This window comes from Corvus hawaiiensis, chromosome 13, assembly GCF_020740725.1.
Source record: "Corvus hawaiiensis isolate bCorHaw1 chromosome 13, bCorHaw1.pri.cur, whole genome shotgun sequence".
NCBI classification, from domain to species: Eukaryota; Metazoa; Chordata; class Aves; order Passeriformes; family Corvidae; genus Corvus; species Corvus hawaiiensis.
The window spans coordinates 14,346,296-14,362,216 of record NC_063225.1 but is presented as its reverse complement, the minus strand read 5'-3'; the positions used below and the strand labels follow the sequence as shown (position 1 = coordinate 14,362,216).

Sequence of the window (15,921 nt, the reverse complement as noted above, 5' to 3'; positions counted from 1 at the left end):
GACTGGGTCAATTTAATAAAATTTTAATATGGATTTTTCCCCAGTCATTCTCTAGGTGTCTTTATGGATACAATAATTGCATACAGAAATAAAAAGCTGTGCCTTCATTTCATGTGCATTTCCATATGTGTTATCTTGGGGATCTGATCCTCAATGTGCATGTTACAATCTTAATTTTTAAAATAGATCAGGGTATGGATGCTTAGGTGCACTGTCAAGATACTGTAAAAGTGATTTTGTTACTATTTGTAAAGCGCTTTGACAATAAATACACTGTTGAAATCTTCCTGCTGTTGTCAGTAGCCACGGAAGGGCTGTGAATGACAAAGGAATGTGTGGGGAGACAGAGTAGGATTCCAATTCATCTTTTAGGCAGCAGAGAGCTGGATTTAACTATCAGTAGGGTCATTTCTCCCACCTCCACCCAGTCATACATTTGGCAAGTCTTCCTGAACATGAGTAGTGCAGAGTTTGTGTCTGTGGAGCGTGTTGTAAATCTAGTGCTACATCTACAGTGCAAGAAATGTTTGCATCTTTTTACTTAACAGGAGGAATATGTGCAAGAAGGAATTAGATGGACACCAATAGAATACTTTAACAACAAAATAGTATGCGACCTTATAGAGAACAAAGTGGTAAGTGTTTAGAACAAACAGGTGGAGGAAACAAGATTTTTTTCTCTTAAATATTTGGGCAACTGCTTTTTCTGTAAAGAAGGTTCATAGGAAAATGCAAATACTGTTGTTCAGTTACTGAGTCATACTAAGTCTATATATAGATCTTACATAAGATGTCTTATAGGAGCTCTAAGATATGTCATGTGAGATACCATCCAAAAAGAGAGCTATACCATAGCATGATTGCCATGTGACTGAAGAAAACAATAATGGAAAAAAAATTGTATCTGCCTAAATTTATGATGACCTTACTGACATACTGTACATCTGATAATGTTCTTTGTGTCCCTGGAGATGTAATTCAGTTTGGGGAAGCTACAGCAGCACCACCTTTCCTTTGAGGTGCTGTTGCAAATTAAGCAGAAACAAGTGAAGAGACGGTATTGTCGATAAAAAAAATTTTGTGGTTTTGCTCCACAGACTGTTCTGCATTTTCAAGTCTTTATGTTCTGTTTTGGGGTGACAACAACGTCGAGTTGTCCTTTAGGTCAGAAGTAGGGTGTTTTTCAGATAGTTCTTCATGTAGGCCAGAACAGTAGTTCAAAGATGGTAGTGACTTGTGCTTAAATGCACATCACATTTTGCCCATTTCCTGTCTATATGAGGATAACTAGGAAGAGAATAAGATTTCCCTCCCAATCTCAGATATTTAGCTCTAAGTTCGTCAAACTGCAGCATGTGCATTTAAATACTTTCCTCAGACATGGGTTTACTTTTTGGTAATGAGGAAAGAAACTTTAAACAAATGTTGAGTATTTTGGTGGTTTTGTTAATGTTTTTGTTTTTTTTTTTCCAGCAGTAATCACGGTTTCCCCCACTGTCACTATCATCCCATGAAATGTCATCTCTCCTTAAACTATTTGCATATTGCTGTAAAAGTTAATCTCAGTTGATTGGAGGGAAATCCTTCCTGACTGTGCTCTAGCGTTTTTGTAGCAAAGACGATTTTCTGTTTGGGGGGAAAAAACTGGCATCATAATTCTTTTCTTCCTCACTTGTGCTGCTGTTCTTGTTCCCCAACATGTTAGAATCCCCCAGGGATTATGAGCATTTTAGATGATGTGTGTGCCACAATGCACGCAGTGGGAGAAGGAGCTGACCAGACACTGCTTCAGAAACTCCAGATGCAGATTGGGACTCATGAACATTTCAACAGCTGGAACCAGGGGTTTATCATCCATCATTATGCTGGAAAGGTAACATGGGAAGTCTTCACTGAATTCTCTGTAATGTATTTATGAAGAAAGAGAATAGTAATGAGAGGAAGGGGGAAGCCCTGCCAGAGGGCTGGCTTAGTTTTACACAGCCAGATTATCTCAGGAGACAGTGTCCCTTAGTGCAGGGAGCTTAGGACAAAAATGCCATAACAAATGGCCCTTGCTGGAGAGACGAGTCTGGGCCTTGCTGCTCTCAGAGCCACAAATTAAGTGTAATGAATGAGTGCCCCATGACTTTTATTAATTGTGATCTCATTTGTTTATTACAGTAGCAGTAAATTTAAAGAATTCAGATATAAAAATTGTTTAGGTGATGATACACCAATAAAACTGGGAATATAATGTACAGTTCTATCTTGTTTGGGTTTATTTCTCAGTATTCATGGTCTTCTGCAGTTAATAACAGTAAATCCTTACTATGCAAAAATTTTTCTTAGTAAAATTTGGTATTAAATTCACTTGTCATATTCCATTCACTAATTCCATACTTTTTAAAATTTGAATTTAAACTGAATTTATACATAAGGATGACACTCCTTTGTTTGCTGTGAAGAAGTTTAATAATACATGCCAGGATTTAGTGCTCATTGTAGTATCTAAGTTTTACCAGACTAACCAAAAAGTACAGAACAGCAACTGATGAAGACAGAATTTAAATTTTCTTTAATTATTGGGTTCTCAACTTACCACAAACAATCAATTTCCACCTTGGCCCAGGTATCTTATGATATGGATGGATTCTGCGAGAGAAATCGGGATGTTCTTTTCATGGACTTGATTGAACTCATGCAGAGCAGTGATTTGTACGTAAGCAAAACTTGCTTCAAGCTAGGAATGCCGTGGTGGTTCGGAGGGATGCAGAGGGCCCGACTTCTCTGCTTTGCACCTGGTGACCTCCTTTGTGTAACAGTGCAAATAACCCATGGCTGCAGTAGAGCAGCATCACTTAATTATCCTGACCTTCATTTTCTACAAATTGGACTAAGGGAGGCACTGCAGTGTCAGAATCAAATACTGTAATGGCAGCCTTTGTTTTGGCCTCAAGCAAGGCCATCAGTGCTCTGGCATCTTCTCAGAAAAGGCACTGTTTTGACAAACAAAGTAACATTTTTTTCTGATGTATTTTAATTAATTGATGCATATTTTAGAAGATATTTTAAGTGCATTTCTTCAAGTCTTCTAGAAGTCTGGTGTCATGTCTTTCAATGCTCACTAGAATAGCAAGGGGTCTCTGTGAGGAATGAGGCTCATGGAAAGTACTAATCTTAAAATAGATTTGATATAACTCAAGATTAATAGAAATGGCTATTTATATTCTGCTCAACTATCAACTTCTACAGCATATTCCTTGACATGCCTGCATTGAATTGTCTTTCTGTGCCAACCCTATTTTATGAATTTTTTCCTAGGCCTTTTATAAAGGCTCTGTTTCCTGAAAATCTTCAAGTGGACAAGAAGGGCCGTCCTACTACTGCAGGCAGCAAAATCAAAGTATGTCTCATTTTGCGGTGTTGGTGTGTGTATATGTGGTTGTGTGTTTGTGTATGAATAGCTAAATAAATAAAAGTATTTACTTTTTTTTGCTGTCTAGACTTTTTAAAAGATAGTAGGAGTATCTTCATGGCAGAGCGATGCATTGTTTCAGCATTGTTAGAATTGTTCTGCCCAGCATCAGTGTTCATTAAATGTTGTATTCAGCTGCATCCTATAGCAGTGAATTTTCCAAACCAGCAATTGATAGTACTTTCATGTGCATAATGAATGAGCCACCTCACTCAGCCTCTTGATGTCCTAGTTAACTGCAAGTAACTGGTCTCTCTACAGTGCAGAAATGCCTGATCCAACACCCACCCAGTCAACAGAAGTCTCTCTACTGACCACAGAGTGCCTTGCCTAAGGCAGCAGGTGCCACAAGGCCAGGGTCTGTTTGGAGACCGATAGCAGAATACACACTTAGATTACACATGATTTTGCAAATCAGTATTTTACCAACCTCTTTTCTCACATTTCACCCTGACAGGTTCACTTGATGCATTCGCTCCATATTTTCATATAGAAGCTCAAATGTATTATGTAGCTGGCACCTTCTATTTACTGATAAGTTTTTAATGAGGTGCATATTATCCCAAGGCACGTTGATTGTTGGAGAAAGACCAAACGCAACTGGATCTAGCCAATGGAATCATCAGCAGAAGGTTGATAACTGTAGAATTCCCTCAGGATTTACGCTGTTCAGCTCAGATGCAATGGTTTTCCTTTGTTTTACAGAAACAAGCCAATGACCTTGTTGGCACTCTGATGAAGTGTACACCCCACTACATCCGCTGCATCAAACCCAATGAAACAAAGAAGTCTCGAGACTGGGAGGAGAGCAGGTATGGATAAGCAGAGCGTGTGAGGAGAAACAGTGCTAATGGTCAAAAGAAGCCACAAAAAGTCGTAATTTGTAATTGTACAGCCTACAAAGAGAACTACATTCTCTTAAACCATCAGAAATGAAACCTGGCATGACGTCTCCTAAACTTTGAAGATAAGTGGTGGTCACTTGGTCTAAATCAGCACTTAGTGTATGCAGCTCTTGGCTTTCCTTCTGCCAGTTATGATAATCAACATTTGCATGAGTAACACAACCAGTACATACGCAGTTTTCCATGTAGAATTTGCACACCAAATGTATTGTGATCACTTCTAACTTTATGCTTTGAAAACAACTTCTATTAAGAAGCTAAAAAACCAGTAAGGTATCTGTTTTTATGTATCAAACTTGCCAAAAACTCCACCAACGATGGAGAAGGTTCCTGTTTTACTTCTTGAGTTTAATTGGCCAACTCCTTAAAAAGAATTGACTGGACTGTCACATCAGGTGATTATATAGACATTAAATAGATGTCTAAATGATCAGTTTGGCTTATCACATCTGTTTTAAGGCATCTTTAACTACATGGTGCTTATAGCATCTTCCTCTTCTCTGGAAAAGGTGCTGCTCTTTTTGCACTGGGGTACATGCTCAGTAGGGTGTGTAAACTATGTGGCGGCCTAATGTAGGTAGCATTTATTACTATATACCAGGTAAAATTGCTGATAAAGCAAGTGGTTATTTTTATCACGATGAAACAACTTGCAAAGTCTGATAAAAAGCATTCTTGGACAACCCCAGCAGAATTCCCTTCCTGCCTTTCTAGCAGATCAGCACAGTCATATGCAGATGGAGAGCAATTACAGAAGCCATTGGGATTGCACTTCAAAGTCTCAGTGAGGGTTTGGCAGTAAATGCAGACCCTCTTTAGCTTTTCCACCCTGAAAATCCTACTGTGCAGCACTTAATTTTCCACTGACACTGGGGACCAAAAGAGGAAACTAAGTGGTCCTGGGAAAAGTATTTATAAAACTTAGTTAAAAATTGAGGGGCTTTTAAAATCTATCATTTGCATATTGGGAAACAGGCCTGTTATTGTGGAAGGTGTTGCTAGGAAACCAGTGAAATAAATACAATCCTAGTCCTGAGAAAAGGACAGCTTTCAGGACCTTTAGGAGCAAAAACAGGCAAGATTTTTTCTTGTTTTCCTGTAATGAGGATGTTGTGTTATCAGTAGCTGCTCTATTTGCCAAGTGAAATACAAAGGATTGTATACTATCAACCTCAGACAGAAATGGAAGTGCTGTTTATAATGGTAATCCTTCATCCCTGTTTAAAAATCCCACCATTCTCCCATTTCAATCTGTGATTGCCCATCTAGGACTTCATTGTGGCACTTAGTGACAGGTGTAGGGAAAAGAAATTTATATGCATGTGACAATTCAAAGTTAAGCTTAATATTGTTGTTTCTCAGTTTTACTGTGAAAAAGATTTGAGGGAAATAAAAAACATAATTGAGTTTATGTAATATTTTGCTGATTGGTTGATTTTTAAATTTTTTTGTCTTGCATTGTTTTCTTGTGTGGTCAACATAATGCTGCATCATACATAGGCTGCCTTAGTGTGATGGGAGTAGCAATTTGCTTATTAGTAGCAGGTTACTAGACCGTGAAAATGTAACTGAAAAAGGAAAAAACTCTTTCACAAAGCCTGTCTTACTTCATGCTCAAGGAACTCCACCTTTCTGCTGCTGTTGAATAACTCCAGAATATTTAGCAGTGAAACATAGGCCTTGTGTAATATCTAAACCTTGTATAATACCTTAGTTATTCCAGAAATTGGGGTGTTCTTGAAATGTGTTTTTGTTCAGGTCCTGGCACAGCCACTGCGACTTGTATTCAAAACTGCTGCATTAGCTGAATTCCCAGACCCTGACCTGCTTGAGGTTGCTGCCTGGAGGGAGATTTTCAGTGTGCCTTTTCTCAGAAAGGAAAGGAAAAAAACAGAAAAATGTCTCAAATTCTCTGGTGCTGGACAGTGATACTGGCAGGACAGTAAGAAAATGGGAGTAGTACTGTTGCTCCAGTGCATTATTCCAGATGTGAACAGGAGAGAAAGCTATAAACAGGAAAATGTATTTTTGTCCACCAACTTTGTACTGTACCAGAATTCTTGGAGTGGGTACAAAATATACTTTATTCCTTGAACACAGCAAGATTAGAATCTGTAGTATTCTTTATTGTAAGCTAAAAGAGCAGTATCACTCATCATTTAGTAAAACACCTCTCAAAAGTGGTCTTTAAAAAGAAAAATAACTGAAGAGATTTTGTCATTTGTAGCAAGAGATTTCAAAAGATTTTTCCCTTCATACTATGAGTCATTGAAAAAAAAGTCTGGACAAAAAAATCAATGGGCAGTACATTTTATATTCGAATTTGACTTTTCAAAATAGCTAGAGAATTAACTGAGAGTGTTTCAGGATTTGAAAAATCTTTTGTAAAATCAGAGAAATAGTAAGCAAAAAAAATTTAAATGGCTTCTTACATGCTCACTTTTAAAAAATTATATGTAAATAGATGCTCTTTTATATACTGTTTGTTAAACTTGCAGGACTAAAATCTTAACAACTCTTACATTTCAGACTGAAAGCTAAAGCTTTTATACTTTGCCCCAACAGAACAGCAACAGAGTGAAAAACTGACATTGCTTCTTTCAGCACATGACTTAGATTAGAAAATTAAGGAAAGGCAAAGGACGTCAGTAACTGAAATTCTTCAAATCAAATTACCAAGCATTAAGTAGTAGACTAGCAGGATATGTAAGAAGAAGCATAAAACCATAAATGTGCCACGGGTTTAGAAGGAGGGAAAAGTGCAAAAGCTTTTTTGTTTTGCTGGTTTTCTGCTTTGCATTTCATGGGCACATACTTGTTCCCTGGTTAGAACCTAATTGGAAGTGTTTGGTGTGAGGCAACTCTGATGGTGTTGGGATGATGCTGCTTCAGTTCCCATGTGCAGCAGAGTTCCTCCACAGCCATTAACACTTTCTGTGGGACTGGTACCAGCTCAGCTTTTGTTTGTCATTTAAAACGTGCTATGGATGAGTCATCCATTACTGGCTTCAGCCAGTCTTGTGCTTATGCTTGAATCCTTCTTTTGCAGCATGGTAAAATTAGGAGGAATTCTAGCTTTTCATCAGTATGCTGACCTGGCTTTCTTCTTTCTGATTCTTTGTGTAGTGAAAGTTTGGCATCTGGGGCTTTTTCCAGCCATCAGATTTGGTCTTTTCTCCATAACAACAAGAAAAAGAAAATGTTACTGTGTTGCTGTTTGAGCTATGTAAAGCATAGGAAAAACGTACAGTAAGAGAACACAAAACAATTTCCCAGCCCCTTGGATACCAGCTGTGTAACAGTATTGGTAATATTTACTTGGCCTTTTATGGGTTTTATTATTACCTAAGAAATTTATACATAAATTACTTTGGAGATGGGAAGTTAAACTAGGAAAAAATGCTAAGGTAAACTTGTTACTTATATTTCTGTGCTCCAGTCTACCTGGAATGTCTTTCCTACCATGCAGTGGGCAGTGTCATGTGCAAAAATAGATTCATTTACCTGTGCATGAATTTTAGCAATCAGTAGTTAAACATGATTCATATGTTTAAGAATACCTCAATCCACAAGTATGCTGAAATAAAATGGATTTTAAGCCCTGCATTGTTTTTGTCCCCAGGGTAAAACATCAAGTGGAATACTTGGGTCTGAAAGAAAATATTCGAGTAAGAAGAGCTGGCTACGCCTACAGACGGGTTTTCAAGAAGTTTCTGCAGAGGTAGGTAACACTCGTTCAGAAGCATTGCTGTAAACAACAGCACATTTGTTTACATGATGAGGAGGGAACTAAGAGGCTGCAAGTTTTGAAACCTTCTCATTGCCCCCTACCCTTTTCTCCACATGTGCCTTGCACAGTGATCCAGATTACACAGAGATTTTGAAGTGCTTTAAAGCCTGGCTTTGTGTTGTTGAAAGTACTTCATTTTTTCTGTAAACTTGCCTAAGGCCTCAGTATTTGTAGTGCTATGAGAGGCTTCCTCAAAGTTACAAAGAGTTAAAGGAACCACTGCAGTGCTGAAATCTGAGTGTCCAGCTGCAAGCCCTTGTCTAAAATGTTACTGCTCCACGGCAGACAGAAGACACGTAAAGAAATCCATGCCTGCCATTCAGCCATTGCAGTGTAAAGAGTAACCTTAGCGTACAGTGCTCGTTATCCTTCCACCAGGGTTCCACCAGCTGGGAATGGGTGCAGCTCAAACCTCTGCAGCTGCTCACTGAATGAATGAAAGCAAGTCAGAGCTCTGTAAGGTCAGTCCTGTTCTCAGTGTCTTAGGACCAGCTGTTAACATGATTAACTACCTCCACTAGCTAATGAAATCCTCTTAAATAAGAGCAGTTTCAAGATTTATACAACATTCAGCTTCTGTTTTTCAGAAGCTGGAGACATACAGCTAATAAGTGCCCAAAAAAGGCTTTATGTCATAAATCAGCTTTTGTTGGAAGTCGTTGCATTGAATTTGAGAGTATAAAATAAAAACCCAATCAGTTTTTGAAAGGAGTGGAGTATAATTAATCAGACAGCACAGAACAAAGCCATTAGTAATACTTCATGATAATACCAAGAATATTCTGATAATGTAGTAACTGTCAGACCTAAAATCTCTGAAAGTATGGACTTAATTTTCATTATAAAACAATTTAAAATTCCTTTTTCTTCATGATCTTCAAGCCCAGACATATAAACATGAACATGCTACAAGCTATGTTACTTAACACAGACTGTTGCTTAGACAAATAACAGATTTATACTGTGTGTTAAATGTAGCCTGAGCACAGACTGTGAGAGCTCTGCCCAAAGGAAAGTTACGTGATACTTCTGGATCCACAGGCAACTGAAACTCTTCTTTAGGGAATTCATCCTTTTGTTTCAGATTAATTAGCTTTGTTAAATTTAACATTTTGTTATGAGTAAAACTCTTCCTGCACCCTTTCCATTCACAGTTCCTAGCATCCAGAACAAGCTCTGTTCTGACCCCCTGAGTCAGTGTGAGTAAAAGCGGGCTGAGGCATGGGATGGACAGGAAATGCATGCTTGTACACTTGTTTTCATTGGGCGTTCCTTGGCAGCTCCATGCAATTGGAGATTGCTGGGCTGAATAGACTTTTATGTACAAAATTTACATTTGCATGCAAAAAGCCACAGCCACTGAAAAGGCCTGTGTGTTCCCAAGCATAACCAATCTGAAAGCTGAGCTCCCACTCCCTATTTAGCCATCAGACCTAACTGCTTACTTATTGTAATACATAACTGGGGGCAGTCATGATTTGAAATTGTTTCAGAAGCATGTTAAGAACACATTTAGTACTTGTGCTGAAATAATCTGCAAGATCAAATTACACAAGCTTGACAAACCTGGATTCATGGATAGTGACATGGCTGGTTTCATGGAAGCATGCACGAGGACACTGAAGTGCCATTGCTAAACAGCAGTGAACAGTAGGAGTTATCACGTTATCAAACTGAAATGCTTAAATAGTGCATGCCATAGAATAATGTTTTTTCTGCCCTGTAGACTTGTCACACCAGTAAAATGTATGAAGTTAATTTGATGAAAAAGGAGAATTTCAAATCTATTCTTACTTTGTACCCAAGAGATTTACTTGTATTAAAAGGGCTTGAATCACGTTTTTCCCTGTGCCTTCCTTTACAGCTCGGGAGATGTAGGAGAGAATTTGTAGCATGCTGAAATGTCATGTCACAGTCTCTTGTGTGGAAGGCAGCAGTTTCAAACACCTTTATTCACCTCGGCTCCTTTACCTTCAGACTTGGTTAGACCTACCTGTACAGCTGCACTGTTGGCAGTACATGATGAGCCTGCAAAAGAGGCTGGTAAATAAATGAGCTGGGAGTTACTTTAACTTACAACTCCTTACTGCGTTGCATCTGTTTATCCCATAATACTGATACATCACATAAATATGTAAGTGTACACATTCTGTCTAAACATAGATTGTGTATAATATGCTGCTATATTTAAGGTGGTGTAAGAGCTACTTCATTACACCATACAGCAGAGTACCTGAGCATTTGTTAACTGAGAGATTTGAACATGAGAACATCAGTGGTTTGAATCCTACTGAATTATTCAGAAGTTACTTTCTCTCGATGCACCTTCTATTCAAAGGTGTTTGGGTTTTGTGATATATTTCTTTTTAAGTGTTTGCTATTTCTGTTTGTGTGGCATTGTTAAATTGCATGACACTGTTTCTGCTTCTTGGCTGGATAACATTTTAGATATTATGATAATGGGTAATCAACATTCCTTTAATGTATTTTCCACCAATTCCTTGTGTGATTTTTGAGAACATTTTATTAGGAGTTGCCTAAATCATCTTAACAACTTGGGAATTACCACAAACTGACCTTCATACTTGATCACTTTTTTCATGTGTTGAATACTTTTACTAATAAGTGTGATATAGTTTACATAACTTAAGTATGCCTAAGGCATTAAAAGGAAATTGTCAAGAGTAAAGAACATAAGATTTTGGGGAGAAATTTGTCTCAACGTATTTAGCTGTTCTCTAGTCTTGTCAAAGAAGCCTAAACAGCTGCTGCCAGAGAAGTTGCTTACCCATAGATATGCTGGGGCAGCTAAAGCCCAGCAGTGCTCCTTTGGTGGGCAGTTGAACAAGGCATCTTTGTAACTCCAGCCTGGCAGTTCCAAGAGCCTAAGTGAGGCCTGGAACAGTGGACAGTTTAAAAGGGGCTGCAACCCTGGCATCCACTTAATTCTCAATGCTTACAGAGGACACCATGAGAGAGAAGGCGAGGTGTTTCTTTCTGTCAAAGACATGCTGTTAGAGCCACTTCCCTGCTCCTTCCGGGCCCTTTGTGGGGTCAGTTCCCAGCGTGCCCTCAAGGTAGCACCAACATCACTGTTGCTTCCTTCTTGCACCAGAGGCCAAGCCAGAGGCTTCCTGGGATAGAGCCAGGAATTGGCTTCTTGCTAAATGCAGCCCAGCTGTTGAACAGGTGGGTTTGAGCACAAACTGTCACTTGCTCAGAAACAGAAAAGATGTTTGTAAGAATAAGACAGACTGAGAAGGCTTGAGTGAGAAATTGGATGTGTGCTTGGGAATCAGTTTAGAATACCAAGGATTTAGGTACTCAAATCTGGACCACAGGTCATTGCTGGTGAATAACCTCCCCCTGGACTTCAGCAGATTCCAGCAGAACTTTCTGCAATTAACTGCTGCTTACCAGGTAGTAACTTAGCATCTGGAAATGGGAGACTTGGGGGCACTGTTGTCCTTCTCAGTTGTTTGGTCTCACTAAACAGGAAACATCCTAATACCGTGCATCTTCACACACACCAAGCTCTGAGTCCTGCTGCCATTGCCAACCTCTGCCAGGGTAATGCTGGCCAAGAGTCAGTGGTGTTCTGCTGCTGCTGTTTGACCCCAGGTTTTAATCTCTTCTCCTTGGTGGTTAAGGTATGCCATTCTGACCAAAGCAACCTGGCCCTCCTGGAAAGGAGAAGAGAAACAAGGAGTCCTCCACCTGCTTCAGTCAGTCAACATGGATCCTGACCAGTACCAGCTTGGGAAGTCCAAAGTCTTCATCAAAGCTCCAGAGTCTGTAAGTGTGCCAGAACACAATTCTTTAAATATGCAACTGTTTGCTGAAATGAATGTCCTGCCCACTCAGAAGCTGAGCATGACACCTGCTAAGGTGGGGGAAGTGTAAAAATCTAAGACAGGCTGGGCACATCTGTCATAGAGGCTGTGTAAAAGGCACACTATATAAGGCCACTGCAGGGTTTTGGCACTTAATACAAAGAGAATTAAATGCATCAAGAAGAGGAAAAATGGGTTATGAAGATGCTTTGGTATCAAGAACATTGGTCCTCTTCTCATAACAAATGCTACTGATGAAGGTAGAATAGTCCCCAGGGATGGTAGGGATATGTTACACAGCATGGAGTAAATCAACATTCCAGAATGACTGCAACTTGAAATTGCAAAGAGAATATTAAGGAGGCATCACAAGGCTGGTTTTATCCTGTAGCTACTAAACCATGCAAAATCTGTTGGAAAGAAGTTTTCTTACTTTGCTATTCAGGAAAGTTGTTAAGGAAAATCTGTGCTCTCCTCACCCTCACGTATTCCTGATACATCAGAAACAATGGGGCTTAGTTTGTGTAGCACGTCGTGCAGTTGAGCATTGATTTCTTGGTGCTTAATCTGAAGTTACATGCTAGAACAAAAGCTGAACACTTGCATGGCTACCATTTGCTGTTCCAAGAACATTTTTCTCTGTAGAACGGTAGTAACTCAGGCAATGACACTGCTGTGTCCAATCACATAGGAAGATATTTGTTAAAGGACAAAAGAATGCTTCTCCAAGTCACAACAGAAATTTTGTTGTTTTTAGCATAAATAGGGTAAGATACTGTTCAGGAATAATGGGATTTACATTCCTGCCCACATCTGAGAGACATGTTTATACACTACAGCATAGAGTGCTCAAGATGTTGGTTATTACAATACTTCAGGTGCATATTGGCAGAGCAGGAAACTAATGTGGGATTGATCCTACTTGGTCATTACAACAACACCCAGCTAATTCTGAGGGAGTTTGAGCTTTACCTGCTTCTCTGGAGCACAGCTGTGATTTGAGCCTTACCTGCTTCCTCTGGAGCACAGTTGTGATTTCTTTCTGGAGGTAATTGGGAGTTTTGTCTTATGAAGTCAGTGCAATTTCCTGGTGTCTGTCTTCTGTTTAGTAGCCAAGTGGCAAGTGCTGCCATGGGGTTGATGGATCCAGTTCCCCTTCAGTCAATTAATAATCTATACCCCAACATCATGTGCTACAAGTTCTTTTCAGAGGAAGACGTAGTCCAGTGAAAGCATCTTCCCATCCTGATGCATTTTTGTGATGCTAAGTCCTGCTTGCATGGATATGCCATTTAATGGTGTATCTGTGAGTTTTACTGAAGGGCAGTTCTGCAGCTTAGGACAACATGAAGTTGACTGGAAATTTTTGGAGGGTTGTGTTTTGATTTTAATTTAAAATAATGCTTTCAATTACTGTATGTGTTTTCTTTAATTTTTTTAATGCCGTGAAATCTATTTTTAAATAAGTACCAAAAAGAGTTTGGCTTTTTTTATTTTAAGTAGAAAATGATTTTGTGAACTGAATATTTTAAAGCTTGATTTATAGATTTTATTAAGAAAGATAATCATCTTTCATCTTATATTACTAAGGTACTGGCTAGGGTTGTATTGCTTTTGAGAAAAATAATCTTTTAGATGGTAAATGAAATTTTTTCTTTCTTCCACCAAAAAGAGCACCTGTTGTGGTTAATCAGATAAAAATATTTTATTTGCTTGCGAGTGTAAGGGGAGGCTTTACAATACATATTTTAGGAAAGGGCTTGTGCAGTATCTTTATTTCTATAGGTTAAGAACTGTATTTTAGCTCAGTGATTTAGTTGAACTTCCTTAACGGTGACCTTCAGCTGCAGATGATAGATTATTTTGCAATTAGCATTATTGTTAGAGAAGTAAATGGGGAGTGCTCAGGAGAGGACAGCATCAATATTGTCACTGTAACCTGAATTGCAGGAGGGGTTGGTCATATCCCTGCTGCAGCTGAGGATGTTTTTGCACCAGGAGCTCTCGTGCCTGTGCTGAAACCCCAGCGAGTCCTTGTGTTCGGGAAGAGATTTTAAATATTTTTTAAAATAAGTTTGCTGTAGATGGAGAATTGCCAACTGTGAAATAAGGTTTTATGGGTGGCAGAAAGAAGGCTTCGTTATTTACATTTCTATCACACACCTGAATAAATAACTCTGTATGGGAGCAAGTGAGGTTCTGTGGAAATGGTTTGCACCAGATCGAGTTTCCTTTTTAAGATCAATATGAACAACAATATTTTTCTAGATTTGCATGGGTTAGCAGCAAAGTAAAAAAAAAAAAAAAATCCTAAAGCCCAGGTTTGCTTCTCCATATACCTGTTTTTATTAATTTTATCTCTTGAAAGCTAGGAGAAAACTTACACACAATGGAGGGAAATAATAAGCAACAGTCATGTCAGTGAATTGATTGAGTGCTGCAATTTAGCCAAATGCTTATGCTCCTGATAAGACAAAAACCCCATTTAACTAAAGTATGTAAAAGGCTATAGTGAATATGCTGCATCCTGCAAAAAAAAAAAAAGTTGTTCTAATGCATTAAATTTACATATATTTAGTAGGACCTGGGAAATTCTCAAAAAAGGGGATGCACCTTCCATTCCTGTTTTAATAAAACAGTATTTTCTCTTGATTTATGACATTTTAGACCCAAAAATCTTACTATGACATACTTCTGAATTATAAGGTCATAGTTGCAAGTCCTGCATCCAGCTGACAACCTTTGGGGGTGAGAGAGAATGGAGCCAGGGGACACAAGGGTATGAAATTCAGCCAGGGAAGAAAGTTGCTTGTGAGCAGTGCGTTATGTTACACATTGCACAGATCCCCACAGACATGGTAACATTCTGACTAGAGAAGTAGGAATTTTGGAGAATGTGTGGATGGAGGCTGAAGAAATGGCCAGTGGAGAACCTTGAGTTGCACCAGTAGCATATCTCAGGGAGAATCCATGTTCCTCTTCCTTCATCGTGGGGTATGGAACTTAATGGGTAGACTGGTAAGAGCCACAGCCACTCAAGCATCGGAGATTTCTTCCAGAAAAGGTTACCTTAACATTCCAATCTCACATCCCACAGTTGTGGAAGAGGCACCAGCTTGGATCTAGAGTGAAATGTACTGGAGAGTTGTTGAAAGTAAAATGCAGCTTTTTCTTGAACTTTGCATGTAAAATGTTTGACCCACTGCATTGTCTCTTTGTACAGCTGTTCCTGTTAGAAGAGATGAGAGAGAGGAAGTATGATGGGTATGCCAGGGCCATTCAGAAGGCCTGGAGGAAGTACACAGCCAGAAAAAAATATGTGCAGATGAGAGAAGAAGGTAGGTCGTAACTTCTGCTGGCAGGCACTTCACACACACGGTTCCAGGAAGAGCAGGAGGGACACGAAAAGGAAGGAAATCTCTCCCTCTCTAGGCAAAAGTTGCATTACAGGTGACTGTCTCGGAATGATGACCTTGTTGGACCACTAAGGTACCACTAATGAGGTTGACTGCTCTGCATGCACAGACCTCTTGGACTGCCCAGTGTTTTGCTCTCAAATCAAAACCAGACTGAGTAGGACAGACAGCAAAAGATGCTGCAGGGGAGGCAGAAAAGAAAACTTCCCACAGTTACGCAAAATCTGAATAATCTGTAGGTGATAAAATCAATCCAGGGACTCTACTGGGACTTAGTTGTGTGTGACCTGAGCTGTGTGAATGAACACACTCGGTTTAGAAGGGTTAATCTTTAATTTCCAGCAGTGAGTGAGAAATTTCCGAGTTCCAGAAGTGCTCCCAATTAACCAGAACTACTGAGCTTGCCATCAGTGTATTTCATTAGGAATTGATTTAATGATCACATACATCCTTATCTAAAGGATCAGTAGCAGTACTTCACTTTTTTCCATATTAGAAACAATTTGGTTATCACTTCCCA

At 39.2% G+C, this 15,921-nt stretch overlaps 1 protein-coding gene across 1 annotated transcript in view; it reads left to right on the top strand.

The window, feature by feature from the left end:
* The window catches only part of MYO1E (myosin IE), a 77,872-nt gene that overhangs the window by 51,802 nt on the left and 10,149 nt on the right, over positions 1-15,921 (top strand). The window contains 8 exon segments of the mRNA XM_048317670.1: positions 549-635; positions 1,706-1,873; positions 2,612-2,697; positions 3,304-3,385; positions 4,163-4,269; positions 7,985-8,083; positions 11,803-11,947; positions 15,209-15,323. Of these exon segments, the coding sequence (XP_048173627.1) occupies positions 549-635; positions 1,706-1,873; positions 2,612-2,697; positions 3,304-3,385; positions 4,163-4,269; positions 7,985-8,083; positions 11,803-11,947; positions 15,209-15,323 (889 nt within the window).